General features: G+C 56.6%; 2 protein-coding genes and 1 long non-coding RNA gene across 12 annotated transcripts in view; 2 read left to right on the plus strand and 1 right to left on the minus strand.

Moving 5' to 3' along the window:
* The first annotated feature begins 2,811 nt into the window (after positions 1–2,811).
* Positions 2,812–13,807, plus strand: OPN4 (opsin 4). Its single transcript, XM_019444820.2, has 10 exons — positions 2,812–3,160; positions 4,478–4,623; positions 5,914–6,047; positions 6,372–6,575; positions 7,217–7,388; positions 7,832–7,996; positions 8,920–9,027; positions 9,940–10,120; positions 10,964–11,107; positions 13,416–13,807. The coding sequence occupies exons 1-10, from the start codon at positions 3,032–3,034 to the stop codon at positions 13,494–13,496; spliced, it is 1,464 nt and encodes a 487-aa protein (XP_019300365.2). The 5' UTR covers positions 2,812–3,031; the 3' UTR covers positions 13,497–13,807.
* On the minus strand, positions 4,622–11,062 carry LOC109264521 (uncharacterized). The gene is made up of 4 exons (XR_002078765.2): positions 10,936–11,062; positions 7,788–7,892; positions 7,229–7,395; positions 4,622–5,328 (listed from the first exon to the last, which is right to left on the minus strand). It is a non-coding gene; the product is annotated as an uncharacterized LOC109264521 (long non-coding RNA).
* Positions 13,808–16,049: 2,242 nt separating the features above from the next.
* Positions 16,050–26,805, plus strand: part of LDB3 (LIM domain binding 3) — a 63,636-nt gene continuing 52,880 nt past the window's right edge. For 6 of the 10 annotated variants that reach the window (XM_019444819.2, XM_019444813.2, XM_053909661.1 and 3 more), the window contains exon 1: positions 16,050–16,205. In XM_019444819.2, the coding sequence (XP_019300364.2) occupies positions 16,113–16,205 (93 nt within the window). In that variant the 5' untranslated portion in view covers positions 16,050–16,112. The remainder of the gene's footprint in view (positions 16,206–26,805) is intronic. The other 4 variants (XM_053909665.1, XM_053909663.1, XM_019444818.2 and 1 more) reach the window with 3 other exon arrangements.

Genomic DNA, 26,805 nt, shown 5'->3' on the forward strand with positions numbered 1-26,805 from the left:
CGGAGGCCCAGGCACCAAGCTGGCTCCTCCTCCCCCAGAAGGAGGGTTTGCACCTGAACTCAACTCCCCATGCGATCAAGCGTCCCCTTCCCACATGGCCCAAGTCCAACTCCCAGTAGGGTCTTCAGGTACCAGAAGCTGGCATTCTCAGATACTTCCCTGCTTGCAGGCAGCCACACCCAGACTGCCTGGCACCTGCACCTGGTGGCTCCTTCCTGAAAACAAGGCTGTTCTGGAGCATGCATTCGGTGGGGGATTGCAGGCCTCTTCTTGCCATGTGCTGGGTGGTGCTGTGTTATTTTCCTTCACCTCCTTGCCAAACTGGGGCTTTGTCTATGTCTCAAGAGCAACGGAAGCCACCAAAGGACGAAGCATGAGGCTATCTGACTGACTTTGTGGTTCTAAACGACTTTAGGGCTGTAGCATGAAGAATGGGCTGTAAGGAGGCAGGTAAGAGAAAAGGGAAGGCCATGAAGAGAGGAGCCATATGTGGGGATGGCAGCCTGCTATCAGCTGCCCAGGGGCCTGGGACCTAGAAGACCCCAGAGCCAGCAGCTGGCCCTGAGCACTGAGATCAGCTTGCCCTCAGTGACCAGACCAACCAGACTGGAAGAGGAAGAGATGCCTGACCGGCCTCCGAGGAAATGGGCACTAACTAGGGTGGGGCCTGTGAAGGGTTTGAGGACCCCTCCCTGTCTGTTCTTGTGCTCACTCTTGGATGGAGTGGGGCCCCTGGGACTGTGGACAGAGAAGCCAGGATGGGCATGGGAAGGCTGGGTTCCACTCTGAGCCAGGCCTGGAGAGAGATCTAGGGGGCAGAGTGGGGAGCAGAAGTGGGGCTCAGGGGTGGGAGTGCAGCTGGGCACCCGTGAGGTCTGAGGAGAGTGATGGCAAGCCAAGGGCTTCCCCACCTTGGACCCATGGCTTGTAACTAGGACAGCTTGGGCAGTGGCATGCCCAAGGGGGACAGTTAAACACTGTATCCTTGGAGGCTGAGTCTGCCCACATGGCTCTCTTGGCTCAGCCTGGACAGCAGGCTCTGAGCAGAAGCTGGGCGCAGAGGTGTGGAGGCGGAGGGTTGCGGTGGGCCCTCCCCTGAAGAGTTGCGGCACAAGACGAGAGGGTGGGACATCTCAGCTCATCTCACCTCCAAGGGCAGCTGTGCGTCAGCCACGGAGAAGGATGATGTAAAATGGGCCATGGGCTTCTGAAGGCCCCAGGTGTGGGGGATTCAATATCTCAGGGCTTTAGGAGTTGTTTTGAGGCCTATGGTGCCCAGGGTATGGCCCCTGCTCATCTGTCCACTGGCAAACACTTCTGGGGGCCTGTGGTGCTAGGTACTTCACCTGCATTCTTTCCTAATTATCAGGGTAGAAAGTTGGGGAGAACAGTGAATGGGACTTGGTGTCAGTTCAGAGTGGCTCCCAGCTGAGATCAGTAGGTAGAACCCCATATTCAAAGGCCAGCAGTTGGTAAGTCCATGCTGGGCACTACAGGGAGAAACAAAGCCGGGGTCCAGCCTCACCCACCACCCAAGTGAGCCTCTGTGAGCCTAAGACTGACATGGAAGGTCCCAGGAGGAAGTGTGTCTGAACAGCGAGCTGGCGCCTGTTGGGAAGTGTAGCTTCTCTCTCCGAGTGTGGGTGCTCCCCCCTGCCCCCCATCCCACCCAAATCTGGGGCTTAAGGAAAACTGTTTGTAGAGACTGGGGGTGGGGGGAGTCCTGGAGGAGGAGTCGGCATATGTCTCCACTCCAGGGCTCTACAAATCTCTGTGCTGTGCCTCTGGACACACTCCCAGGTAGGATGTTCCTGGAAGCCAAGTGGGCCCCCTGCGAAGATTACTCAGCTCTGGGCTCTTCACTTGGCTCCTGCTGCCTCCTCCAAGAGGGGACCCTTCCACCCTGACACTCACTCATCTCAGCCAGGCCTGAGTCCCCAGGTCTCTACCAGATTTGCCTTTTTGGATTTTTAAAGTATTTATACTTCAATAAAAAAGTTTATTATCAGGACGCCTGGGTAGCTCAGTTGGTTAAGCGTCCAATACTTGGTTTCGGCTCAGGTCATGATCTCACAGTTTGTGAGTTTGAACCCCTCACCAGGCTGTGTGCTGACAGCGTGGAGTCTGCTTGGGATCCTCTCTCTCCCTCTCTCTGTATGCCCCCCAACATAAATGAATAAAAATTTTAAAAATTTATTATCAAAGGCAAGAAATAAACAAAATGCCTTGTGATGTGATCTCACCCTGATTGTGTGATATCCTGGCACATCCTCAGCTTATTCATCTGTGGAGTGGGTGACCAGCCTTGGTTCTGGGAGGGGGGTGGTTGTGAAGATGTGATGGACTCATGTGGGCTGAATCTGAGGGCAGGGCACCCCATGGAAAGGGTGAAGCTGGGCGCCACTGGGCAACCCCGGGCATCATTGAGGGAGCAGAGGCTGTTCTTGATGAGCTCGGGGAAGAGAGAGAGCCTTGTCAGAGGGGAGGACAAAGGCTCCTGTCCAATGTCCAGGAGGCCAAGCACAACAGTCTCCCCTGAAATACACATATACACACACATTCACACTGACACACACTCTCATACTCATGCGCATGCGCGCGCAGCGCGCATACACACACACACACACACACACACACACACACACACACACACTTTCACACATGTATACTACCATCATCAAACCTTCTGTGGACAGATACCCAGGGACCTGTATCTGAGGGAGCCCGCAGGACCGAGTAACTGGGCATGTGCACTCCCCGCTCCGCTACTTAAAGGTGGGGACAGACCCCGTGGCTGTGAGTCGCCATAGCTGTGACACTCGTTCCTTTGTGCTTCACTGGACACAGCAGTCATCAGCTCGAAGAGCAGCTCCAGGCTCGGTCCATGCTGGATGCAGGAACAGGCAGCCAGCCAATCAAGCAGGGATGCTAAGGAAGGAGGAAATTTGGGAGACGGGGCACAGCTAATATCCTGAGCACCTTGTGCCCTTGACTTCTCTGTGGGCTTGAGAAAGGACGGCCCTACTTCAGGATGAACCCTCCTTCAGGGCCCAGAACCCAGGAGCCCAGCTGTGTGGCCACCCCAGCTTCACCCAGCAGGTGGGACGGCTACCAGAGCAGCACTTCCAGCCTGGACCAACCTCTACCCATCAGTCCCACGGTAAGCCAGAGGCCAGCATGTGCACACACAGAGCCTCCCCTCCCCTCACCCTGGCCTCCATGTTGGGAACACACAGGGGCTTTGACAGGGAGATAAAAATGGCCTGAGCTCTACTGTGCGATCTTGGGCATGTTACTGGACCTCTCTGAGTCTATCCCACAAAGAGGACAAGGAAGACAGTGTAGGGAATGTCTTTCCCTGTGGAGTCATTCGAGGAACAGAAAGGCCAGCCCTAAAGGACAAGGGGCTGGAATGGCCCAGATCTGTCCTTGGCTGCATCCATTCTTTTCTGAGGGTGGTTGGATGTCCCATGAAGCCTTCCAGAGAGGAAGGCATACCCTAGGTCTCTGGATTTGTCCAGCCCAGAGTGAGGTGTTAGGTGCCTTCTGTTGCGTCCAAGATCCTGCCAGGGCCCCAGGACCATAGCCCCCAAACCCACTGTTAACTGGGGAGGGCTGGCCCTTAGGACCCTGGGATGCAGGCCTATATCCTGGATAGGATGGAAAGGCTCTGTAGCTATAGGAGGCAAGGCAGAGACTAACTTGTCCTCCTTCCCAGGAAAGGAGCTAGGGCAGAGGGGTCTTTAAAGCCCTTTGTACTGGCCTATAGGGTCATGACCTCCCTGAAGTGACCCTGGGAGACTTAAGTGTTCTTTTTTTTTTTTAGTTTATTTATTTATTTAAGTAATCTCTACACCCAACATCAAACTCATGACTCCGGGATCAAGAGTCATATGCTACTCTGACCGAGCAAGCCAAGTGCCCCGTAAGCTTTCTTTTTAAAGGGAAATTCCTTTCCTCTCTCCCATGCCAGGAATCAAACTCAGCCCCATTCCATTATACTGTGGCAGTCTTTGAGGCTGGGGGTCTTGAGGAGAGGGGCTCTACCCAACTCCACCACCCCAGAGTCTACAGGGCCTAGAATACCATTGCGGACCATCTTGAGTGCTTGGGTCAGGGCCACATAGTGGAGAGAAAGCCACCCAGGGGATGGCTCTGCCTTCTCCCCAAGGAAAGGTAGACTTACTCCAGCTGTGTTCCTCCTTGTCAGACATGTGTCTGTCTGTCCGACCAGCCTCCAACAGATGATCCTAGAATCCTTGTGCCTCTGTGTCATGGTATAGGAGCTTGAGCTTGACTTTAGAGAGATCTGAATTTCCACTCTGGTTCAGCCACTTCCTAGTAGTGTGGCAAGTGGCTGTGCCACTCTGAGCCTCAGTCTCCCTAACCACCCTATGGGAACCCTAACCCTTCTTTCTCGGGGTTATTTGAAGATGACAGGATAACGTGATGCTCTTATTTCTCTGCCTCTCCGCAGGCAGCCAGGGCTCAGGCTGCTGCCTGGATCCCTTTCCCCACAGTTGATGTTCCGGACCATGCCCACTACACCCTGGGCACAGTGATCCTGCTGGTGGGGCTCACGGGGATTCTGGGCAATCTGATGGTCATCTATACCTTCTGCAGGTACCTGGTTGGTGGGCATGGGCACTGAGGGCAGCTGGCCATGCAAAGACAGGGCAGGAATTCTAGTGCCAGTTCTGCCAGGGCTCCGTTGAGCCTGGGTGGGGACACCACGGCCAAGCCCTCAGTGGTCTTAGGGCAGGCCTCCATCTTCCAGCTCAGGGAAGGGGCCAAAGAGTAGTCCAGGGCAACTTGAGTGGCACATGCCAATGGGCCCCAGGCATAGTTTCTGTAAGACAAATGTCCCTACAATACCCGAGCCTCTGTCCATTCTACCCTGCTCTCAGCTTACCTCCATGTCACCTGCCCCAGTGGGTATCCTTCCTCTGCCTCAAAAAGCAGCCCAGGCAACAGGATCCTTAATCCTCAGGACTCTCAGCAGCCACCCTTGGAAACCACCCCCAGCTTCTTTCCCCACTTGCCCCATTCTTGGGCTGAATGGTGAGACAGGAGGTGAAGAAGTGAATTTTGACCCTACTACCTATTAGCTGAACCGACTTTGAACAAGTCACTTATCCTCTGGGAGTTCGTTTTTCTTGTTGGCAAAACGGAGTTGTGATTGATTTCACGGAGTCAATGTGATGGTTAAGTAAATCTACGCCTCTGCAGTGCCCATCAAATAAGTGTTTGAATCCTGGCAGTGCCACTTTACTGAGCCTTGTTATCTGGAAGAAGCCACTTCCTGGGTGGGAACCTCCGTGTTCCCATCTGGAAAAGAGGGAGGGGATAGATGCAAAGATGGATAATTATGGGAGAGAAGTCTGTGAAAGTGCCTGACCTGTAGGGCACAGCCTGGGCCATCCCCGAGGGTGAAGACTGCAGAAATACTGAAATGAGGGGGACAAGGAGGGGCACCTGAGGAGGAAGATGTGAGAAGCTCCGCGGGAGAAGCCACTTGGGAGAACTTGGCCTGGAGGGGTTCAGAGGAATGAGGGATGTGTCCAAGGAGAGAGTGTGGGTCATGCAGAGGGTTCCAGAAGGAGAGAGGAGGAAACAGATGAGCCCTAGAGCTAGCTCCTGCTTCTGCTGGGCTGCACGACACTCTGGGAGTGGTATTGCTCTCCATACAGGGCAAGAGTTGCTGTCTTTCAGGGGACCTCACTTCTTAGTCCACACTGTCAGGCTCCAGAGCTGTCTGGCTGGTGCTGGCTAGGCAGCAAGACGGATTATGGCCCAGTGGCTGGTGACTGTACATGTGCACATGTGTGTGTGGGCACGCGTGTGTGTGTGCACATGTAGTTCAGGGAAGTTCCCCAGCAGAAGCACCTCCTGACAGCTTCTGACCCTCCACAGGAGCAGAGGACTCAGGACACCTGCCAACATGTTCATTATCAACCTCGCGGTCAGTGACTTTTTCATGTCCTTCACCCAGGCCCCTGTCTTCTTCGCCAGCAGCCTCCATAAGCGGTGGCTCTTCGGGGAGGCAGGTAGACGTTCAGGGTTCCCTTATGCTGGAGGGAGGAGGAGGGTTGTGGCGGGCCATGCCCACAGTGGAGGGTGGCCTTGGACAAGGAGGTGATCTGCTCTTCCTGGGCAGAGAATGGGTGGCTGCCCTCAATCCTATGAGTGAGCAAGAGGGAAAACTCAGCTTCTGGGCTAGATGTGGCAAGTAGCCAGGTTGGAGAGGGGCTCAGGGCTGCTTTTCTGGAGAGAAGGCAGGAGCTGAGTATGTGACATCCTCAGACGCTCCCTCCCCTGGGGTACCTCATGGGCTCCTGCCAAGATCTGAGGTCAGGGAGCTGTGCCCACAGGCTGCGAGTTCTATGCCTTCTGTGGGGCTCTCTTTGGCATCACCTCCATGATCACCCTGATGGCCATTGCTCTGGACCGCTACCTGGTGATCACGCACCCACTGGCCACCATCGGGGTGGTGTCCAAGAGGCGGGCGGCGCTTGTCCTGCTGGGCGTCTGGCTCTATGCCCTAGCCTGGAGTCTGCCACCCTTCTTTGGCTGGAGTAAGTGGACTGGGGGAATCGGGAGAGGGGAAGATAAGCTGGGAAGGGCATGTTCAAGGGGCAGGTTGGAAGACTCGGGGTGGCCAGCTGGCAGGTGGGGCCAAGGGAGTGCTTGAGGCTCAAGGCAGATGGATATTCAGGGCACACAACTAGCAGCAGGGAAAACTGATGTGCCATCAGCAATCAGAGCGTGACCTGGGTCCCTCTCTCCCAGTACAGGGGAAGACCACATGGCTCTTGGGTGGTGGGAAGTGACAGGTGTATCCAATGCTGAGTTGCAGAGTCAGACACGCAGGCCTTGGGGTGTGGGGCTTGAGCGGGTAGGAGAGTTAGCAGGAAGGCACCCACCTTTCTGTGGCAGGATCGAGCACCTGGCCAAATCTGGTGGAGTGAGACCCTGGGGCTATGGTGAGGTCTCTGTTCCAAACTGGCAAAAATGGGCAGCAGTGGGCTTTGCCTGCTAGAACTGGCTTGGAAAGCTCTCCTCCAGGTGCCCTGCTTTCCGCACTGAACTGGGAAGGGCAGGGCTTGGGACCAGTGTTCAGGGATCCCAGACCCCACCTCCAGAGCCCCTGCTGGAGGAGGAGCCTGAATCACACTACCCTGAAGGCTGAGCACCTGCCCCCCACCCCGGATTCCAGGCGCCTACGTACCAGAGGGGCTGCTGACCTCCTGCTCCTGGGACTACATGAGCTTCACGCCATCAGTTCGAGCCTACACCATGCTGCTCTTCTGCTTTGTGTTCTTCTTGCCCCTGCTGGTCATCATCTACTGCTACATCTTCATCTTCAGGGCCATCCGGGAGACAGGCCAGTAAGAGCTGGGTGCGAGGAGGGGCTGGATGGGAGGGTAGCCATACCCCTTTCCAGGGTGCCCCTACCCTGCCCCCAGGCTCACATGTGCACCCACCCAGGACATTCCCAGCTCCAGGTGGGCAAAGACAAGCTGAGCACATGTGCGTAGTAGATGGGATGTCTAGAGATGAGAGCAACCTGGGTGCTTAGAGGAGTCTCAGAAGATGGGGACTTCTGAGGAGGGGACCGTTAGGCTTGGTCAGGAGGTCTGTGGGGGTAGAGAAGACATCACAGGGGGAACCACAGGGAGGCAGCTTAGGCTGGATGTGGTGGAGAACTTTTTGGGAGTCAGGGCTTCCTGCATTGGAGGGAATGTCCAGGCAGCCTCCCCCACAGTGGCCATGATCATGGCACTCACTGCATCCAGAGTGGGGTCAGACTCAGACTTTGCACCTGTCCTAGGGCTCTCCAGACCTTCAGGGCCTGCGAGGGCGGTGGTAGGTCCCCCCGGCAACGGCAGCGGCTGCAGAGAGAGTGGAAAATGGCCAAGATCGAGCTGCTGGTCATCCTTCTCTTCGTGCTCTCCTGGGCCCCCTACTCCATTGTGGCCCTGATGGCCTTTGCTGGGTGAGCAGTGCCCAAGGGGCTGGGGCAGGGGGAGGGAGGAGGGTAAGGGGACCCTCCTCAGTCTAAGCCCAAGCCAGCCATCCCCACAACCGAAGTCAGTCCTCAGAACTTTGTTCATTCTCCCCGGGCTGTAAGGTTCCCTGCAGGAGATGGGCCCACCCGCTCCTGGAGGCACTGGCACACATACCAGGTTAGGGGTGCGGGGAGCTCTGGACCACAGTGGATTTGACCTGAGGGCCTACAAGGGCTACTAGGTCCTGCCAGATCCCACGGGAACACTTGACTCTCCCTGAGTTTCTGGCTCCCTCTTCACCTGTGGACACACAGCCAGGAGAGCCGCTCACCCCCTGCCTGCTTGTCGTTTGTGGCTAGAGTCTGGGGACCTTGATGTCCACAGCAGCATGGACATAGGCCAGAATGCAGAAGCACTTTGTGACAGTGATACTTATTAATCCTGGGACGTGTTTGGGTACGAGACCTCCTTGTGCAGGAATGGCCTGGTCCTCCCTAAAGCTCTCTGGTGAAATCACTCTAAGGCAGCCAGGGAAGCAGTGGGTCTCAGGGTTGGGTGGGGTGGGGGAGGAGATGGGCGGAGGGCCAGAGTCACTGGGGGTGGGGAGGACTTATTGCCAGCAGCACAGGCTCCAAGCTATAGTGGACCTGGAGGAACCTCCCAACCTGGCACATCTTCCTCTCAGCCGCCCACCCTCAACTGCTCCCCTGGTTCCCGCTCACCTCCAGTCAGAACGCTCCCTGCATGGCAGTCCCTCCTGGGGGGCTGATGTGGCTGTGTTGGTTTGGGCCAGGTTGGGCTGTGCCCTGCAGGGCCTGGCCTAGAGGAAGAAGGTTCCTGAGTGGGAAGGTGGGCTGTGGAGGCTCTAGGAGGGCCAGCTGGCAGGGGGACCACTGCTTCTCTGTCCTAGGTACGCGCATGTGCTGACACCCTACATGAACTCGGTGCCAGCTGTCATCGCCAAGGCCTCTGCCATCCACAACCCCATCATTTATGCCATCACCCACCCCAAGTACAGGTGCGGCCCTCCTCCGGGACCCAGCCCCAGGTCTCCAGACCCACCCTCATGGTCACAGAGGGCCTGAAGCAGTGAATGGGGGCAGAGGCCAGCCATCTTTCCTATCTCTCGTATATGTGGGGACCTCTAGCAGCTGGGAGCAGCCAGTGACAATAGGTGGGGTCTGGAGCTGCTGTCCACCCCCCTACCCACTGCCCCAGTTTCCCAGGTGGCTCAGCTTGGAGGGACATCAGAGCTCCCTGGGCAGTGTCCAATCCTGACTATGGAATTTTTGGAGCCAGGGCCCAAAGGCAGCAAAATGGCCAATAAGCAGTGATACCCGCTAGAAAGAGAAGCCCCCAGAGAGCAATGTCCTAGAGAGACCACAGTCGGGAGAGTTCAAGGGCCCTAGCAGAGGCCTGGGACTGGTTCTGGCCCAGAGCCTTCTCTGCTGATAGAATCCCGGCATAACTGGCCTCTTGCATGAGGAAGCCTTCAGTGCTTTCTTTTGCCTGGTGATGTCAGTAACTCCCCACCCTGCTGAGGCCAGCTGCAGGCTCAGAGGAGCGTCCCTGGTCCCCATTGGAAGAGATGTGCCTTGGGCCAGCCACGTGAGAGCTGAAACCAAGCACCTTGCTGAACCTACTACCCAAAGCCTCTCCCTCCATGCCCATGGCCTCAGTGTCTGTCCATCCCCAACACTATGAGCCTGTCAGTCTCTTTCACCCCAACATCTGTCTGTCCTTCCTCATCACCTCCTCTGACTGCCAGTGTCTTTTTGTCCATCGCCATCACCCTATCAATTGTCTATCCTCATAACTACAATGTTTGAAACTCCCCCATTTCCCCAGTGGCTTTCTCTCCACTCCCATTAGCCCTGTATCAGTCTGTTGGTCCACCCCCATCTCCTAACCAGATGTGTTGTTCTTGCAGAATGGCCATTGCCCAGTACCTGCCCTGCCTGGGGGTGCTGCTGGGCGTGTCGGGCCAGCGCACTGGCCCCTATGCCAGCTACCGCTCTACCCACCGCTCCACACTGAGCAGCCAGGCTTCGGACCTCAGCTGGATCTCCGGACGGAGACGCCAGGCATCCCTAGGCTCTGAGAGTGAGGTGGTAAGAATGCTGGGCCCTTGCTGGCTAGCACCTTGCCCTCCTTTCCTCAACCAGGCCAGCCTCAGGCCTCTGGGCAAGGCTGCCTCTGAGACTCAGGGACCCTCAGGGACCCTGAGGACCCTGGGATGCGGTCAGGAAGAGCCCCTCACAACTGTTCCATGGCTTTCCCTTGCACCATCCACCCCTGACAGGCAGGGACCCTGGTGAGGCAATGCATTGGCCCAAGGTCACCCAGGAGCAGGGCCAGGACTGAACATGCATCTTCCAACTCTAGGCGATCTCTCTTCCATGCTGGCATTATTCTAGGAGCTTAGAGCCACAGCTTGAAAAGACAGGCATTTGTGGCCCTAGAGGGGCCTCCCAAGAGACAGGCAGGAGCTAGCTGTCCCCAGGAGAGCCTTCTGTGCTGTGGGCTCCTGTCTCCCAGCCACACCTGGGCTTCTCCATCACTGTAACTACAGGGCCCACCATGGGCCTCACCAAGAATCGCCACTGACCTTTTGCCACTGCTTCCATCCCTGGAGGTCTCTGTTAAGGGGCTGAGGGAGGAGCTGCCAGCAGTCCCTGCCTTGAACCACTGTAGTGCACGACATCAAAGAGTGAAGACAGACCCATCCCACATGCTTAGGAAGACACACAAGTGCACACACACACACGCACACACACGAACACATGCACTCAGAATTTGCAGGGATTTGGTGACCAGCAAGCCTACAGTATCACAGACCCTGCCTCAGTGAATATCTGTGTGGACGACGGAGAGACACTTGGCTGGGGAAGAGGGCAAGAGCAAGACTCTGGAATGTCCCTCTCACCTCATAGTGACTCTCTCACCTTCCCCAGGGCTGGATGGACACGGAGGCGGCAGCTGTGTGGGGGGCTGCCCAGCAAGTGAGTGGACGGTTCCCCTGCAGCCAGGGCCTGGAGGACATGGAAGCCAAGGCCCCTGTCAGGCCCCAGGGACGGGAAGCAGAGACGCCTGGGCAGGTGATTGGGCCCGGCACCTGCCAGTCTATAAGGGGGTGGGGACAGGGGGCAAGTAGCCCAGGGAGTGGCCTGGAAAGGGGAGCTGTTCTTGTGGGCGGGCCCAGTGCCCTCTGGGAATCACTCCCTCCCCACCCAGATTTCCCTTGCCTGCCTGGGGTGCCTGGGGGTCTCTGTGACTCCAAGATGCTCCGAGCACGCCTGAATGTGGTCTGTGACTGTACCTGAGAGTGTCTGTGATTGCGTGACCCTGACTATGCACATGCATGGCAGGTGGTGGTAGCTCTACAGTGCTGTGATGATTGTATAGCTTGTGTGTGTAAGTATGTGTGACCGTGACAGTATGTGGTATGTGGTGTGCAGTGAGTCAGTGGAGTGTAACTTGTGCATGTGTGTGACCATGTGCACAGCACATATTCTCTGTCTCTGTGACACCACAGGGCATAGGACTGAGTATGCCCCAACCTGTCCGCTCTAAACTGCGTGTGACCACGCTGTCTGCGTGACTGGAGGCTGGATGTACCTGGGGGGTGGGTGTTGTAAGCTGTTATGTGCTCGCTGTGAATGCCCTGAGATTAGGATGTCACCCAGAATACTTGTGGCTATTAAAAGAAGGCCAGCTGTCAGCCCAAGTGCCTATGGAACGGAATGTCGATGGCGATTAGAGAAGGCCATATTCTGGAACGCTGGAAATGCCGTGTGCACAGGCCCCGAGGCTACCCTTCCCCCTCAGCTGACAGCTCTCTACCCAGCCCCTCTGTTCACACTGGTGCAACACCCCCAGCTCCTGGGATCTCTTGGGCTTCCCTAGCAAGCCTAAGACCATGTCCTGCCTTACGTCCCCAAGGCTGCCCCCTGGGTGTCCCAGAGAGGGGGAGCCCTGGGCTGCTCCCTGCAGTTGCAGAATCCCTGCCTCTCCTAGGAGCACAGCTCCCTCGATGCTCCAGCTCCAGGGATGACTCACCCCCCAGCCCTGACCCTGGGCACTGTGAACAGCCACAGAGGCCAGGACGGAGACAAGCAGTGAGGAAAGGCAGTGCGCCTGTCCTGGAGGGAATACTGGGCCGGGCTAGGGCACTGGGCAGGGAGGGACAGCATATCAGCCATCACCTAACACGTGTGATAAGCACTGCCATCAAGGTATCAGCACACAGGGTGCTGAAAGCAGAGGCAAGTCCCCAAGGCCTCCCCAGGAAAGGTGGAGGTGAAGCAAGGGTTGCCAGGCAGGATGGGGGTGATGTTGAGCACTCCAGGCCAAGAAAAGAGCCTGTGTGAACACAGTGGGGCCACTGGGGAGCTTGGCGTGTCCTGGAACAGAATGTTGCTCTGTGACCCAGGAGCAGCCAGAGGGACTCCGGGAGCTAGTGGTGGGGAGAGAAGAGGAGAAAAGAAGGGCAAGAGGTGGTAGGAACTGTGGGGAGGCCCAATCAGATACTGACCTGAGGGGTCTCTAGCCTTGACCCTGGGGGGATCAGGGAGCCCTTGGAGGACTTAGCTAGGGCTTTGAGGTAGGCTCGGTTGACCTTGTGGGGTGGTTGGGTTCCCTGCAGCGGCTGGAGAAGGACAGCTGGAATGTAATGAACAGGCAGGGAGAAGCCTGGAGGAAGCTGGTGCTGTAAGACAGGCAAGAAATGAGGTGACTGCGGCCGCAGGGCGAGAGGAGACGCAGGCCCCCCAGAGGGAGTAGAGGAAGAGGACAACTGGACGGTGGGGGTGAGGGGAGCTCAGTTCTGACTGACTGCAGGAGTCTGAGAGCCTAGGGGACGGCCCCGGGGGGAGGTCTTGCCGGTGGCCTTAGATATTGCAGGCTCCATCGTCCAGGCCATAATGTGGCCTCGGAGAAGGCCCATCCCCCAGCCAGGACACAACCTGGCCTCTCCATGCGACCGCACTTCACTGCTCGGTGACCCTAAACATGGAGGGTCACTGGGAGAATGCTCCCAGTGGGACACTCCTGGAGCTAAACCTATGTGTGCTGTTTGCTTTCAGACCAAAGGGCTGCTCCCCAGCCAGGACCCTAGGATGTAGGGTGCCTATTGGCTCACCTTTTCTTCTGGGACACATCCAGCTCCCTCACCTCCCCCTCATACACACAGACCCAAGATCACCCCATGAGCCTTCAGGCTTTGGAAGTGGCCCTGTCACCCAGGCTGTGCTGGATTCGGGGCCCCACACCCCAAAACACCTGCCCTGCCATGTGCTCGGCACCCACTTCTCATCTCAACAGCCTGCACCCCAGGCTCAGCCCAGGCCCTCCTACTTCCCGGAGTCATCTGCCTCTCCTCAAATGCTGTGTGCTGTGATTGTCCAGGCGATGACAATGGCGATGGCTCCGTGGGACACGCCAGCTAATTGCGAGCTGCCGCTGCACCCGGGCTGGGCATTTCACTGACGTGGGCAGGCCAGCACTGCATCTCCCGCGGCCAGCAGTTGAAGCCGAGCACAGACTTTCATGCGCCGGAATCTGTTCTTCACCGCTATCCCCTTTCTGCTTCCCCAGTGCTATTTCTGCCATGGCCCACCCTCTTGTGCACACATACATTTTCGGGCACACTCTTCTACCTGCACATGTCTGCATGCCCACCAAACACACGTGTGCACACACTGCACCTGTGGCGTGTCTCGAATCAGTGACCTAAGATCATCCCAGGGCTGTATCGCTCTGACAGCATATAGGAAAATAAAAAGCAGAGAAGCATGGTCTTCACCTGTTGGTGTCGCGATGGGAGAGAGACCCAGGGCCTGGCCTCTGACGCCCGCAGCATCTCTTTCTCCCCTCCCTCTGTCCCCCACCTTGCAACTCTCACTCCCGAAGCCTCCACCTCAAACTGCGAGGGGAAGAGTGGAGGAGGGACAAAGACCAGGCTTGTCCCCACCCCCACTCCCCAGTGAGCTGCTGTTATCAGGAGGCGGTTCATGCCCAGCCTGTGGGCACCAGCTCCTCTCTGGCTGGGTCTCCCAGGGGAGGCAGACGGAGGGAGGCTGGCCTTCCCCTTTAAGAGCATCCTTCCCATCACCCCTCCCTTTCCCCAGAGGCAGCATCAGGCAGTGTGGGTGCCAGAGTCCAGAGAAAGAGCCTGCAGCTCCAGGTACTTCCTAGCCCGGGGCTTCCCCTCCCCCTACAGGGTGGGCTTCTTTCTTTCCCCACACTGGTCATACCTCGCTGCCGGGTCCTTTCCAGCTTGGCAGGACAGACCCCTCCTAGGAAAGGGGGTAAACCTGGAGGTGGGGATGGATGGGAGGGGGCCTGGGAGTGAGGTAGGGGATGGTATGGGGAGGGTGGGGTGCTGGCCATGAGCTTCCTGGACTTCCTGGCTTCCTGGGCCAGGCCTGGGCAGGGGGGCAGCCTGGGCTGTCTGATACCCAGCAGAAGAGGTGGTGTAATGGGGGAAAGAATACAGGTCCTTCTTTGGCGTCTTCCACTTGATATTCTTGTGAACTTGGGCAAATTACCAAATGTCCCTGTGATGCGGGGATGCTACCATGCATGTTGTATGTGCCAGGCCATGAGGTGGGGTGATGGCAACTGGGAATTCGTCACACCCCAGGCCCACTCTGAGTCTTCAGGGCCTAGCCAGGGCTAGAGCCTTCCCAGAGGGCCAAAGAACTGCCAGCCCTGTCACCTTCACCTTCCCTGAGCCTCAGTTTCTCCAATCAGAGCCAGTTTGGGCCTTGATCTATCTCCAGACCACACAGGGCCTGAAGTGTCTTCTGAGGAAGGGCTTCTGGAGGTATCTTGGCCCAAAGAACACACTGGCTGGAGTCCCAAGGGGCCTAGGCCCCCAGGTCCCCACCCAGAACACACTGTCTCTGGGTTACAAGCTAGACACACACCGCACGCACTTCCCCCTCCTTCTGCCTTCTGGCCCCACATCCCAGCAGCTGAGCAAATGGCATCTCCTCCCCTCCTCCCTACCCACTGCCATTCCAGTGCAAAGGGCATGGGGGCCTGGCGTGCGACATTGGCAGCTGGAGCTTTCCATGCTGCTGTCAAGTTTTCCAGAGCACAAATGAGACAGGAGAGCCAGGAATAACCTCTGGGCCCCTAGAGGGTCTGGAGGGTGTGGGCCTGCCTCAGACCTGCTTTCAGACCCTGTGCCAAGACCCTGTGCCCTTCGCCCCCATGCCTGGCCTGGGAATCGGGAGGTGCCTGCGGCCATGGGGAACGCATTATCTGGCACAAGCCCAGTAGAAATGAGCACCATTCAGGTGCTCCAGCATGGCCTGGGTCCACTCCCTGTGTGACCTTGGAGAAGGCACTTAACCTCTCTGAACCCTGGTTCCTGCAGGCCAAGGTGGCAGCCTCTCAGAATCTGAGGGGATAATGGCATGAGGGACCTGGAGCTGAGCTCAGCCAGGACCATAGACACAGTTATTATTTGATCATTTTTACGGCTGGACAACCCTGGACCAGTTGCCAATCTCCTGAACAGAAGCTCTGTCCAGACCAGCTGGAGGCTCAGCTTGGTCCCAGGCTTTCTACTGGGTAAGCTTCAACCTCAGAGTCCTCACCAGGGAGCACAGGGCAGAAAGACACAAATTGCAAAGCCCCAGTCTTCTGGGCAAACGGGTGGGTTGAGCTGGGCCGAGAGAACACACATCTGGGCTCTCTAAAGGGCAGAGGGAGCAAGGAGGAGAGAGCATTATCACTAACCTGGCCAGTCCCCCATCCTGCCCCTTGGGGGGTGCTGGGTGCTGGACACCCCTCCCCAGGGGCAATATTAGCCGTGTGAGTCACGGTGGGAGGCTGCGGGCGGGCAGAGTGTAGGGTTACAGTCCATTTATGGGCGCAGCAGAGGGCAGATATCAGTGTCGATGGCATTCGTTCCCGGCTATTCTTAGGAGCCTCTCAGGAGCTCCACACAGCCTGGCCAGGCAGCAAGGGACGGAGCAGGCAAGGCTGGGGGTCGGGGGTAGGGGCCCAGGTATAGGCTGGGAGGTGGGTGCGTGAGGGCCCTCTCATTCTTCTCTTCTCTTGTTCACAGAGGCTGCTGCTGTCAGCACCAGCATGTCTTACAGCGTGACCCTGACCGGGCCTGGGCCCTGGGGCTTCCGTCTCCAGGGGGGCAAGGACTTCAACATGCCGCTCACTATCTCCCGGGTGAGTGTGCACTGCCCACACAGCCTGACACCCACAGGGGCGGGGCACACTCTGAGGAGGGTGTGCGCATCCCTCTGTTGTCCTCCCTGAGGCTCTCGGAGAGCAGAGCATGTCCCATCCCCAGACTTGGGGCTGGGACCGGCTCCAACTGGATACTGCCGGCCACAGGCCCTTGGTTTTGGCCATAGCTGTTGTCTACCTGAGCTCGCCAACCTGTTGTGAGTGTGAAACATGGGCAAGTGGTGGGTGTTTTGAGCCAAGAAGGAAAGGCCAAGTTCGCTGGGTAGGCAGGCTGGTGAACAGAGTATAGTGCCTTCCTAAGCCCTTCCCTGGGGAGGGTGGGCTCAAGGTGCTCCCCAGCCTGGACCATCTCCACGGAAGGGGGCAGCTGCTATGGGGAGAGAGCACTCCTAGCATGGAGAGGGCAGGTGACAGGCCAGCACATAGATAGGTGGGCAGACTGGTGACTTCAGCTGCCCTGCCCTTGGGGTTCAGGGCTAGGCTAGGCTGGTAACTGGGCTCCAGCATCCCCTTCATCCCAGGCCCCAGGTAACAGCCTCATCTCTACCCCCTTTCCTGGGCCTGCTGGGGATCTCCTACTGGTTTCCTCCCTCACCTGGCCGGGCCCTTACCCATTCAGCCACAGCTGCTCTGCCTACCTGTTTGACATTTTATTCCTCATGCTCACCTGGGCAAATGGTCCACGTGTTCTGGAGTGTCTGTGGTCAGGGAACAACTTGCTGGGGATGTCACAGATCACTGGAGATTGTCTGAGTAGCTCTACTGCCTAGCCAGGAACACTCAAGTCCAGAGAGGCGATAAGCTAGATCTGCTTGGGAGAATCTGTCTTTGTTTTAACCACTGCTGTGTTCCCAGCACCTGTACCAGTGTCTAGAACACAGTAAGCATTCAGGCAACACTTGTCAAAGGACTCTCCAGCGAGTCTGGCTGAGCTGCGAGTCTCAGACCCTCTCTCCAGCGAGTCTGAAGGCCCTGAGGCTCAGGGTGGACTGTGAGATGTGGGAGGGCAAAGGCAAGCCCTGCCTGATGGGGTAGGGCTGAGGCTGAGCTCCTGTGCTGCTGGTGTGGGCACGAGGGGGCAGGCTGAGGTTCCAGGCTGTCACTGGAGGGTGATGCATGGGCCAGGGAGCTGGGACTGCTGCCCACCGGGGGACAGGGAGGCAGTGTCTTCTCAGGGCAGCAGAGCTCTGCTGTGGTTCTGGGGGTGGAGGGTGGGGGCGGGAAGGGAGGCACTGAGGTGGGCAGTCAGTGCTTGGTAGAGGGGACAGGGAGACAGTGCCCCCATGGAGGAGCGATCCTGTTTGTGGAACTTGGTGTGGGTATTTGGGGGGGATGCGAAGAAGAAGCCCCATTCAGGGGTGACATAGGAACTTCATAATAGCTATAAAAGCCACACTCCTCCAGCGGGGGGCACTGGACCAGCTCTGGTCCCAGGAAATGGCCATGTTCTCCATCCTGCCGGAGATCTTGTTCATCTGACCTGAGTCCCCACCCCTTCAGACCCACTGTCCCGGAAACCGCAGGGTGCAGTACCAAAAGGACACCCAGAGCCTTGGACACCCTGCCTGATGATGGGGTGATACATGGGCATTTGAGTCCCAGTGGACATGGCCCCTCCCCCACTGGACCCTGCACTGCTCTCAGGTGGTTACAGGTTTCCTGTATGTCCAAGGAGGGGTCATCTACCCTCACTGTCATGGATCCACAGGCCTCCCATGCCTCAGACTGAGCCCACATCTCCCCCAGCCCTACAGTCCTCCAGGCCTCATGCTGGTGCTCCCTGCCCCATCCCTGCGGGTGGAAATTAGCCTCCTGTCGCAGTGGCACCCAGGATAGTCAATGACCTCACCCAGGATCTATGTACCACCTGGCCTCAGCCAGCCCAGGGCTTATATTGCAGCACAGAGGCCTTAAGCTAGACAGCAGGAAGAATGTCCTCACTGCAGGGAAAGGGTGTATTGGGATGTCATGGAGCCAATGACTAGGGGGACCTTTAAAAATAGAACCCGCTGCTCATGCAGGGCATCGGGGGATAGGTACAATGGCCTCTCAGCCTCCTTCAGAGCCATGCCCCAAGTCATCAAGGCTGGGAACAGGCTGGGATGGATGCTGGATCCTCCCCAGGGCTTAGAACCTCTTCACAAATTTCTCGGGTGGGCCACTGATATCCTGGGCTTGGGCATCCCAGGCTCAGTGCTACTGGCCAGGCAGGGCCCAAGACACTCCCACCAGGGCTGTGGTATTTCCTGCTGGGGCTCTCAAGGCCCTTCTGGACCAGGAACTTATTCCCCAGTGGGACGCAGCGCCAGCGGATGCTCCAGTGTCCTGGCCTGAGCCTTTGCAACAGGGCAGTGGTGGCGTATTGCAGCAGAGTAGGGATGGGGGCAGCAAAGGCAGGGCTCGCTCATTCTCGGCAGGGCCGACAGCCCTGGGCACCTGGACTGCGGTCCTGAGAGAGGTGGTTGGGCAGGCGGGCCTGCGATTACCGTCTCACTTCAGAACGGGGCAAACCGAGGCTCGATTTGCTCAGGAGCTCTTGTGACCTTAGGAACCCCTAACTCCCTGGCCTGCCGCTCAGCCCTTTGGCTGGGGATTAGTAACAAAGTACTGAATGGGGCCTGTTCCCTGTCAGCTGTAGACACAGGCTGCTCCTCCTGGAAGAAGGCTGCCACCCTCACGCTGGGTGGTACCTCCAGTCCCCACCCGACCCTGCCCACCAGAATCAACCTTGGGGCTGTAGCAGCCCCCCTCCCTCGCCCGGTCTCCCTTCTGAGGATCCACAGAGAAGTGGGTTCAGGAGGGAGAATGGGAGGGTGGAGGGGAAATGCCTTTATTTATCCTGGACAGGTGCGGCTGGGCCTGCAACATGAGCTCCCCTCTCCCCCGCCCCTCCATCCAGCCGCAGCCAATTCTCCAGGAAGTGGGGGAGGGGTGGGAGCAGCCGCTAAGGAGCAGCTCCAAAGGCTCAGCCCATTCTGGTCCAAGAGCTGGGGCAGAGGCAGAGGCTGTGGTCTGGGGCCTTGTCCTTGGTGCGTCGTGCAGCCCTTGACTCTACTGAAGAAGTGTGTGTTTTTGTCTGGCTCTGCTGCTCACAGTTATAAAATTCTGTGCACCTGTTGTTCCACTGAGGTGGTGGTGAGGATGGGGGAACCGTGGGGCTGAACCTGGACCCCGGTGGGGGGAGGGGGGAAGGATGCCCGGCTCTCTGCACCAAGGCCTCTATCTCTTACAGCCTTATTCGCTCGGCCTAGCAGGCTCTCCTGGGGCACCAGCCCAGAAGCCTTTGTTTCTTTGCTGTTTTTGGTTCCAGTATTTGTCAGATCTTCTAGCTACAGTGGGGACGCAGAGGACGGAGGGTCCCCTGGGAGGGGGAGGGGGACAGGCTGAGACTATTCTGGGGCAACTGTGCCGGCAATTCCTGGAATTTCGAGGCCATAGTTGCTGTTTCTTGGGCAGCGCCTAGCAGTGCTGACAGGCTGTGCTGTTTATAGCCACCCTGAAGGTCAGGCAAGCCTCCGGAGGGCTGCTGGGCGGCTGGCCGGGGCCTTCCCAGATGAAGGAATAGGGAAGATAACCGGACAGAGGCCCACGGCTGGGGAATGCATTCTTGGAGGTGCCCAGGCCCTGCTTCCCTCCCAGGTACTCAGAGATGTCTTTGACTCTGTGAGGGCCCTGAAGGGAATGGGCATGAAGCTGGCTGGGCCCTGAGGAGCAGACCCTCCAAAGCCTTGGGCCAGGACCTAGGACAAGGGCAACTTCATGGACAGCCCCCGGGGCTCCTCAGGCTTAAGCCACTGTAGGACAGCAGCAAGTGTGAGGAAGGCCGGGCTTCCTGAGTAATGCCTGCTAGGTCCCCCTGGGGCAGCCCTCCCACCTGGGAGATGTGTCCCCAGTTCCCTGACTCTCCGTCCCTCTCTGCACGGTCCCCCATCATCCAGAGACTGTCCATGATTTCAAAGGCCCCCTCACCGGAGGCCCTCACATTCCCAAACACAGCTTCTCCACCTCTTTGGAGCCAGGAAACACCTCTATGCTGGGACCATCCTAAGAGGCATGAAGTGGACTTTACCATGCCCTAGTGTTGTCTGGGGTCCACTGAGAGTGACACCTAGGACATCCAGGAGAGAACTGTGGGAAAAGAGGAGAAGAAGAGAGAGACTCAGAAGGTCCTGCAGGGAAGGGTGTGAGCCGCAAGAGAGAGGACCAGTGACTCCTGGTTTTGGGTACAGGGAGGTCACTTGCATGTGTGGAGTGGTGGGGGCTGATGCTAGATGGCTGGGTGTGAGAGGGATGGGAGACAGTCAGAGGCAGGACCTGCTGGTCATTCTTGGAGAAGCCTGAAGGTGAAGGAAAGGAGAGACATGACAGGAGCTGGTTGGAGCAACTAAGGCAGGGAGATCCGTTTTTTAAAGACTTAACTTCTTTTTAATTTTTTTTTTTTTTTTTTTTTTGAGAGACAGAGAGAATGCAAGCAGGGCAGGGGCAGAGAGACAGGAAGACACAGAATCCGAAGCAGGTTCCAGGCTCTGAGCTGTCAGCACAGAGCCCGATGTGGGGCTCGAATTCATAACCACGAGATCACAACCTGGGCCGAAGTCGGATGCTTAACTGACTGAGCCACCCAGGTGCCCCTAAATTTTTAAAATATTTTTTTTTAATTTTTTTTAATGTTTATTTATTTTTGAGACAGAGAGAGACAGAGCATGAAAGGGGGGAGGGTCAGAGAGAGAGGGAGATACAGAATCCAAAGCAGGCTCCAGGCTCTGAGCTGTCGGCACAGAGCCCGACGCGGGGCTCGAACTCACGGACCATGAGATCATGACCTGAGCCGAAGTCGGACGCTTAACTGACTGAGCCACCCAGGCGCCCCTTTAAAATATTTTTAATGTTTATTTTTGAGAAAAAGAGAGAGACAGAAAGCAAGCGGGGGAGGGGCAGAGAGAGAGGGAGACACAGAATCCGAAGCAGATTCCAGGCTCTGAGCTGTCAGCACAGAGCCCTATGCAGGGCTTGAACCCATGAACTGTGAAATCATGACCTGAGCCAAAGTCAGCCACTTAACTGACTGAGCCACCCAGGCACCCTAAAAGACTTAATCTTTAAAAAATATGTATGTATGTATGTATGTATTTAGAGAGAGCATGCAAGTGGGGTGGGGGGCAGAGAGGGAGGGAGAGAGAAAGAGAGTCCCAAGGAGGCTCCATGCTGACAGCATAGAGCCAGATGTGGGGCTCAAACTCATGAACTGTGAGATCATGACCTGAGCTGAAACCAAGAGTCACATACATAACCAACTGAGCCACCCAGGTGCCCCAAAAGAATTAATTTTTTTTAGTGTTTATTTATTATTTTTGAGAGAGAGAGAGACAGAGTACCGGGGGTAGGGGCAGAGAGTGAGGGAGACACAGAATCCGAAGCAGTCTCCAGGCTTCAGGCTCTGTGCTGACAGCTCAGAGCCTGATGCGGGGCTCGAACTCACAAACCATGAGATTGTGACCTGACGTGAAGTCAGATGCTTAACTGACTGAGCCACCCAGGTGCCCCAAGACTTACTTTTTAAAAAAAAAAATTTTTTTTTAATGTTTATTTATTTTTGAGACAGAGAGAGACAGAGCATGAACGGGGGAGGGTCAGAGAGAGGGAGACACAGAATCCGAAACAGGCTCCAGGCTGTCAGCACAGAGCCCGACGCGGGGCTCGAACTCACGGACCGCGAGATGGTGACCTGAGCCGAAGTCGGACGCTTAGCCGACTGAGCCACCCAGGCGCCCCAGGACTTACTTTTTTAAGAGTAGTTTTAGGTTCACAGCAAAATTGAGTGGAAGGTACAGCGTATTCCCACATACCCCCAGCCCCACACATGCATAGCCTCCCCCTGTTATCAATATCCCCCATCTGTGTGACACATTTGTTACACACGATAAACCTATATTGGCACATCATTATCACCCGGAGTCCGTAGTCTACATCTGGGTTCACTCTTGGTGTTGTGCATTCTATGGGTTTGGACCAAGGTATAATGACATGGATCCACCATGTAGTATCATAGAAAATATTTTCACTGCCCTACAAATCTTCTCTGGGCAAGGAGAGGCTTTTTGAGCATAGACAAGACTCTGGCTTGTCTATCAGCCAGGGTGTAGTTGGGGAGCGGGGTCATGGGGAGACAGAAGCTTCCAGCTAGGGGATGAAGGATGGAGCGATGCCCCAGGGGAGGCCAGATGGGAAGGGAGCAGAGCATGGCGTGACAGTAATTTGATCACATAATGGTAAATGTACTTCGAGCTCCATGGGAAATCTCCTGGGGTGGTCAGCCTGGGTCGGTTGGGAGGAGATGCTGGAAGTTGCACAGTACACAGCATCTACTACATACCCTTGCCCTCCCCTCCAGCCCCTGCCACACCTACACTGGCAGGGGCTGGTCGGGGGGCAAGCGTACGTATTTAGAGGGAAAGAAGGCAGGCGCCTGTCTGGTTTTGAGCACTGAGAGTGATGGCTGAGCACTTCTGCAGAGCCCAGCTACCCCTCTGCTGCCAGGGAGCTAGGGAAATTAAAACCTTACATGTATGTGCCTGAGCCCTGGCCAGCGCCTTGCTTCCCTGGGACTGTGGACAGAACTTCCACTCTTCCAGCTGATGCTCAGGCCCCTCTAGGGACAGCAGGCTGGCTCAGGACTGGTCAGTTGGGGCTGGCCCCTTACACGCCACTCTCTGCCAGCCCCAGATCTTATTTCCCTGTGGGGACCAAGGAGGCAACTTCCCAGCCTCCACCCCTCTGGCACCCTTGGGGGATAGGGGTTAGGGGCCAGCCCCGTACCCCCTCCATTGGGAGCTTCCCTGAAACTTTCTTAGCTCTGCACCTCCTTACAGGATAACCTGCTTAATTTTTTTTAATGTTTATTTATTTTTGAGACAGAGTCAGAACATGAGCAGGGGGGAGGGGCAGAGAGAGAGGGAGACACAGAATCTGAAGCAGGCTCCAGGTTCTGAGCTGTCAGCACAGAGCCCAACGCAGGGCTCGAACTCATGAGCTATGAGATCATGACCTAAGCCGAAGTTGGATGCCTAACCAACTGAGCCACCCAGGTGCCCCTACAGAATAACCTATTTAAAAATGTAATCCTCACAGAAATCCTGGGCGAAAGGCATTATTTGTGTCTTTACACAGAGGGCGTGGAGGCTGCTCCGTACCCTGAGGTCTGGCTCAGACCAGTCTGTGCTCTCTGCTTTACTGCCTCTCCTCAAGGCACCCACAGTTGCAGAGGCCACAGTTGCTCCCTGGCACCAGCTAGCCCTGTGTCCCCTGTCAGGTGCCCTAAACCACAGCCCAACAAAGAGGAAGGGCTCCCGTGAGGTGAGCCTGGGGGCAATTTTGGCCCCCAACCACCTAAAGCCTGTCCTAAGGAGCTTTTGAGACAGGCTGGTGCTCCTGGAGCTTGGCCCACAGCTGGGCCCTTACTTGAGAGGTAGCTGGTGATTGGGGATGACTGAAAAAGTGGAATGGGGACGAAACAGTGGTTATGAAGAGTTTTTCAAATGCTCAAAAGAGGATAGAAAGACTTCAAAGAAAAAAAAAATCCTCCGAGGATGTAGTGGCTTTGGGTCCTTTGTAGGACAAGGATCGAAGAGAGAGGGGCAGAGTCAGACAAGAGCTACACGGGGCACACCGTGCCTGGACTGCAGGCTTCATGAGCCCCGGACTCCAGGCGAGGGTCCCAGGGTGGCCCCACCCTTTTGCAGGGCAAGCTGCTCCTAAGAAGGGCGTGGGGATCTGATGGCCCTTGGGCAGAGCAGGGGTGACTTCCTTAGGGTCCCTGCCTCTTCTCAGGAGACCCAGGCAGAGCCAGAAGATCGCCCACCTAGCAGAGAATTACAGCACCCTCCACCCCATCAACCCCAGGGGTCATGGGCCCTGCTCAGGGCAGCCAAAAGCCAGGCCAGCTGAGCCCTGATGAGCAGACACAGGTGCAGGAAGAGAGGCGCCAGGGCAGACAGGAGCCAGCTCGGCGCTCCCCTCAGGAAGTTTGGCTACTGACCAGGCCCTGGGGAGACTGAACATTTCCCAGGGAACAAGAATCACCTCAGTCTATACCTGAGGACGAAGGGGAGTCAGGCAGGACCAGGCAAGAGGATGGCGGTAGGAAGGTATGGTGTTACCCCACGCCCGAGGGTGACAGATGTCCTGAGGGCAACTCTGAAGGGAGGGCATTCCAGATAGTCCTACGGCTTGTCCTGGCCGATCTGGCCCCAGCAGCTCTTGGATGTCATTCTGGTGTCCTTGCTCACACCTGCTTCCATGAGCTTCTGGACACAGCTCCGGTCTTCCCTGGCAGGCATCATCTCTACAGGCATGAGGCTTGCCCTTCTGTCTCGGGGTCTGTAGTGGCCCGACCTGGGAGTTCCTTGCTGCAGAGTAATGGCCCCCTTCTCTGTAGATGGTGAGAAGCATCTGGGGGAGCCCTGGTATGGGCGTGTCTTGCTGTAGGGGAGCTCTGGTGTGGGGTGTTCTACTGTAGGGGAGCCCTGGTGTGGAGGTGTCCTGCTGTGGGGGATCCCTGTGGGCAGTCCACTAGGACAACAGAGGCATTGCACAATTCACCCTGAATGGAGACACACTGGTAACTGCTATTTTCTCTGAAATGCTTCCCAGCTAAGATGGACTGATGGATTGTCAGGGGGACTGACATGTGACACAGCAACTTGAACAAATGCTAAGGTAGAACCTCAGTGGTGGCTACGTGGGTGCTCACTGTAGAACTCTTCAGATGTCTATAAAAAAAAGTGTCTGGGATAGCATTGACCTGAACGTGAAGCCCAAAGGTGTACATAAAGGTGATTTTCTGCAGATGGGCCCAGCTGGGCAACTCAGCTTGCTCTCAGGAGTCCCCTCTTAGCCTAGAAAGTGTTTTCTTTTGCTCTGTTGTTTTTTACCCTTTGTTCAACCCAAATCAAAGGCAACAACATATTCCTGTCATCAGTAGAGGCTCCCTGCAGCCATGAATTTTGGGATATGGGATGTGTATTTTCAGAAAGCCCAAGTGGTTCCAAGATACCCCAGTGGGAGCCAGGAAGGCAGGCTGGACTTTGCAAACCAGACAACATGGCTTCCTGGCAGTCTATGGGTTGTTTCTCTACTATCCTTGCCTCATCTCGGCAGATTTGGGGGTGAGGGGAGGCTACTCTGGGCATAGGGTGGTCAGTGTTTAAGAAAGTAGTACAATCCCTGGGGCTGAAAGAGTGGGTCCACAGTGGGGGCTCACCTGCTCTCCCTGCTATCACCAGGTTAGCACACGCGCTTCCTGGCCTGCCCTGTAGAGCTCACTTGGGAATGGGCTGGAGACTGGTGACTGCAGGTGGCCCTGGTTTGGATAAAAGTTCCTTGTGAAGGGCCTGGTAGGAGGCTTCCCTCCATCTCTGGGAGCCCAGGGCCTGGCCAGAGGCCCACCCAGACCTGGCACCCAGGGTGTGGGACTTTCCCTAGGTCCTTTCTGGACTCCTTCTAGGATGGTCCCCCAGGCCGGGGCCAGAAAGTAGCTTCTGCCAGCATTAGAAGCCAGCCTTGTCCCTGGGGTATAGACACGGAAGTAACTGGGGTGTGCCCAGAGAAGCCAGGAAAGAAAGCTGGCTGGTGGGCATGTTGTGGAAGAAAAGCCAAGGGATATCCTCTAGTTACAACTTGGTGGGGGGTGGCTCCCAGAGGCTCCTCTTTCCTATGATGTCACTGGGGGCGAGGCCTTTATGGCATTCCACATGATGTCATTGGGGGGGGGCCTCCACATGATGTCATGGGGATCAAGTCATAAAGTCATTCTTTGTGTTATCAGTAGAGGGTAGGGCTTGCATGGTATTTCATGTGGTGTCATGGGGGGAGGGTAGTTGGGGTAAAGCCAGTCTCCATGTCATTCTATGAGACAGCTTTAGAAGTGGAGCTTGATCACATTCCATGTAATGTCCCTAGGGGCCAGCCATCAAGTTATACACCTAGGCCCTCCAGAATTTGCATTTCCAGTGACATCACTGCAGGGGAGACCACGACCAAATTCAGCGTGCTAGTACTGAGGGCCAGGCAGGCAGAATTTGGCTTTGTGCACGATGTCTTTGGGAGTATAGTCTGAGCCATCGTGACATCCCACAGGATGTCCCACACTGAGAGTGTGGCCTTCCTGACATCAGATTGGGTATTCTTGGTGTGTAGCAGCTATCACATTCTGTATGATCATGCCATGTGGGGTAGGGTCCCCCAGACTCTAACATTCTGTGATGTCATGAGTGTGCAGGATTTGGAATGTGGGCCCCATACCTGCACTCCCCACCCCCCACCTTTCTGGAAGTGTGAAGCCAACCACAGTGCACTGGACCCTGCCCCATGTCCCAACTGATCTTGCTTCCCCAGGCTGAGCTGATGACTTTCCCAGCTCTCTGCCTTCCTGCCACGGTAGCACTAGGCACTTGCCCTGGGATGCTTTTGTGAGGGTGCATTTGTCTTGCCTACTCACCTGGCAGAGTCTCTGTGGTGATGCTCAATCTTAGCTCTTACATATACCCTCTCTCCTGGAGCCTGCAAAGTGCTCCATGGGTTT

This window comes from Panthera pardus, unplaced genomic scaffold, assembly GCF_024362965.1.
Source record: "Panthera pardus isolate Hobbes unplaced genomic scaffold, ASM2436296v1 HiC_scaffold_22, whole genome shotgun sequence".
NCBI lineage: Eukaryota > Metazoa > Chordata > Mammalia > Carnivora > Felidae > Panthera > Panthera pardus.

Bases quoted from the DNA above. Each gene is read 5' to 3' on its own strand.
- OPN4 (XM_019444820.2), top strand. From the start codon at position 3,032: ATGAACCCTCCTTCAGGGCCCAGAACCCAGGAGCCCAGCTGTGTGGCC. The intron at 6,576-7,216 runs GTAAGTGGACTG...CCCGGATTCCAG, and splicing joins GCCACCCTTCTTTGGCTGGA to GCGCCTACGTACCAGAGGGG. The intron at 9,028-9,939 runs GTGCGGCCCTCC...TTGTTCTTGCAG, and splicing joins ATCACCCACCCCAAGTACAG to AATGGCCATTGCCCAGTACC.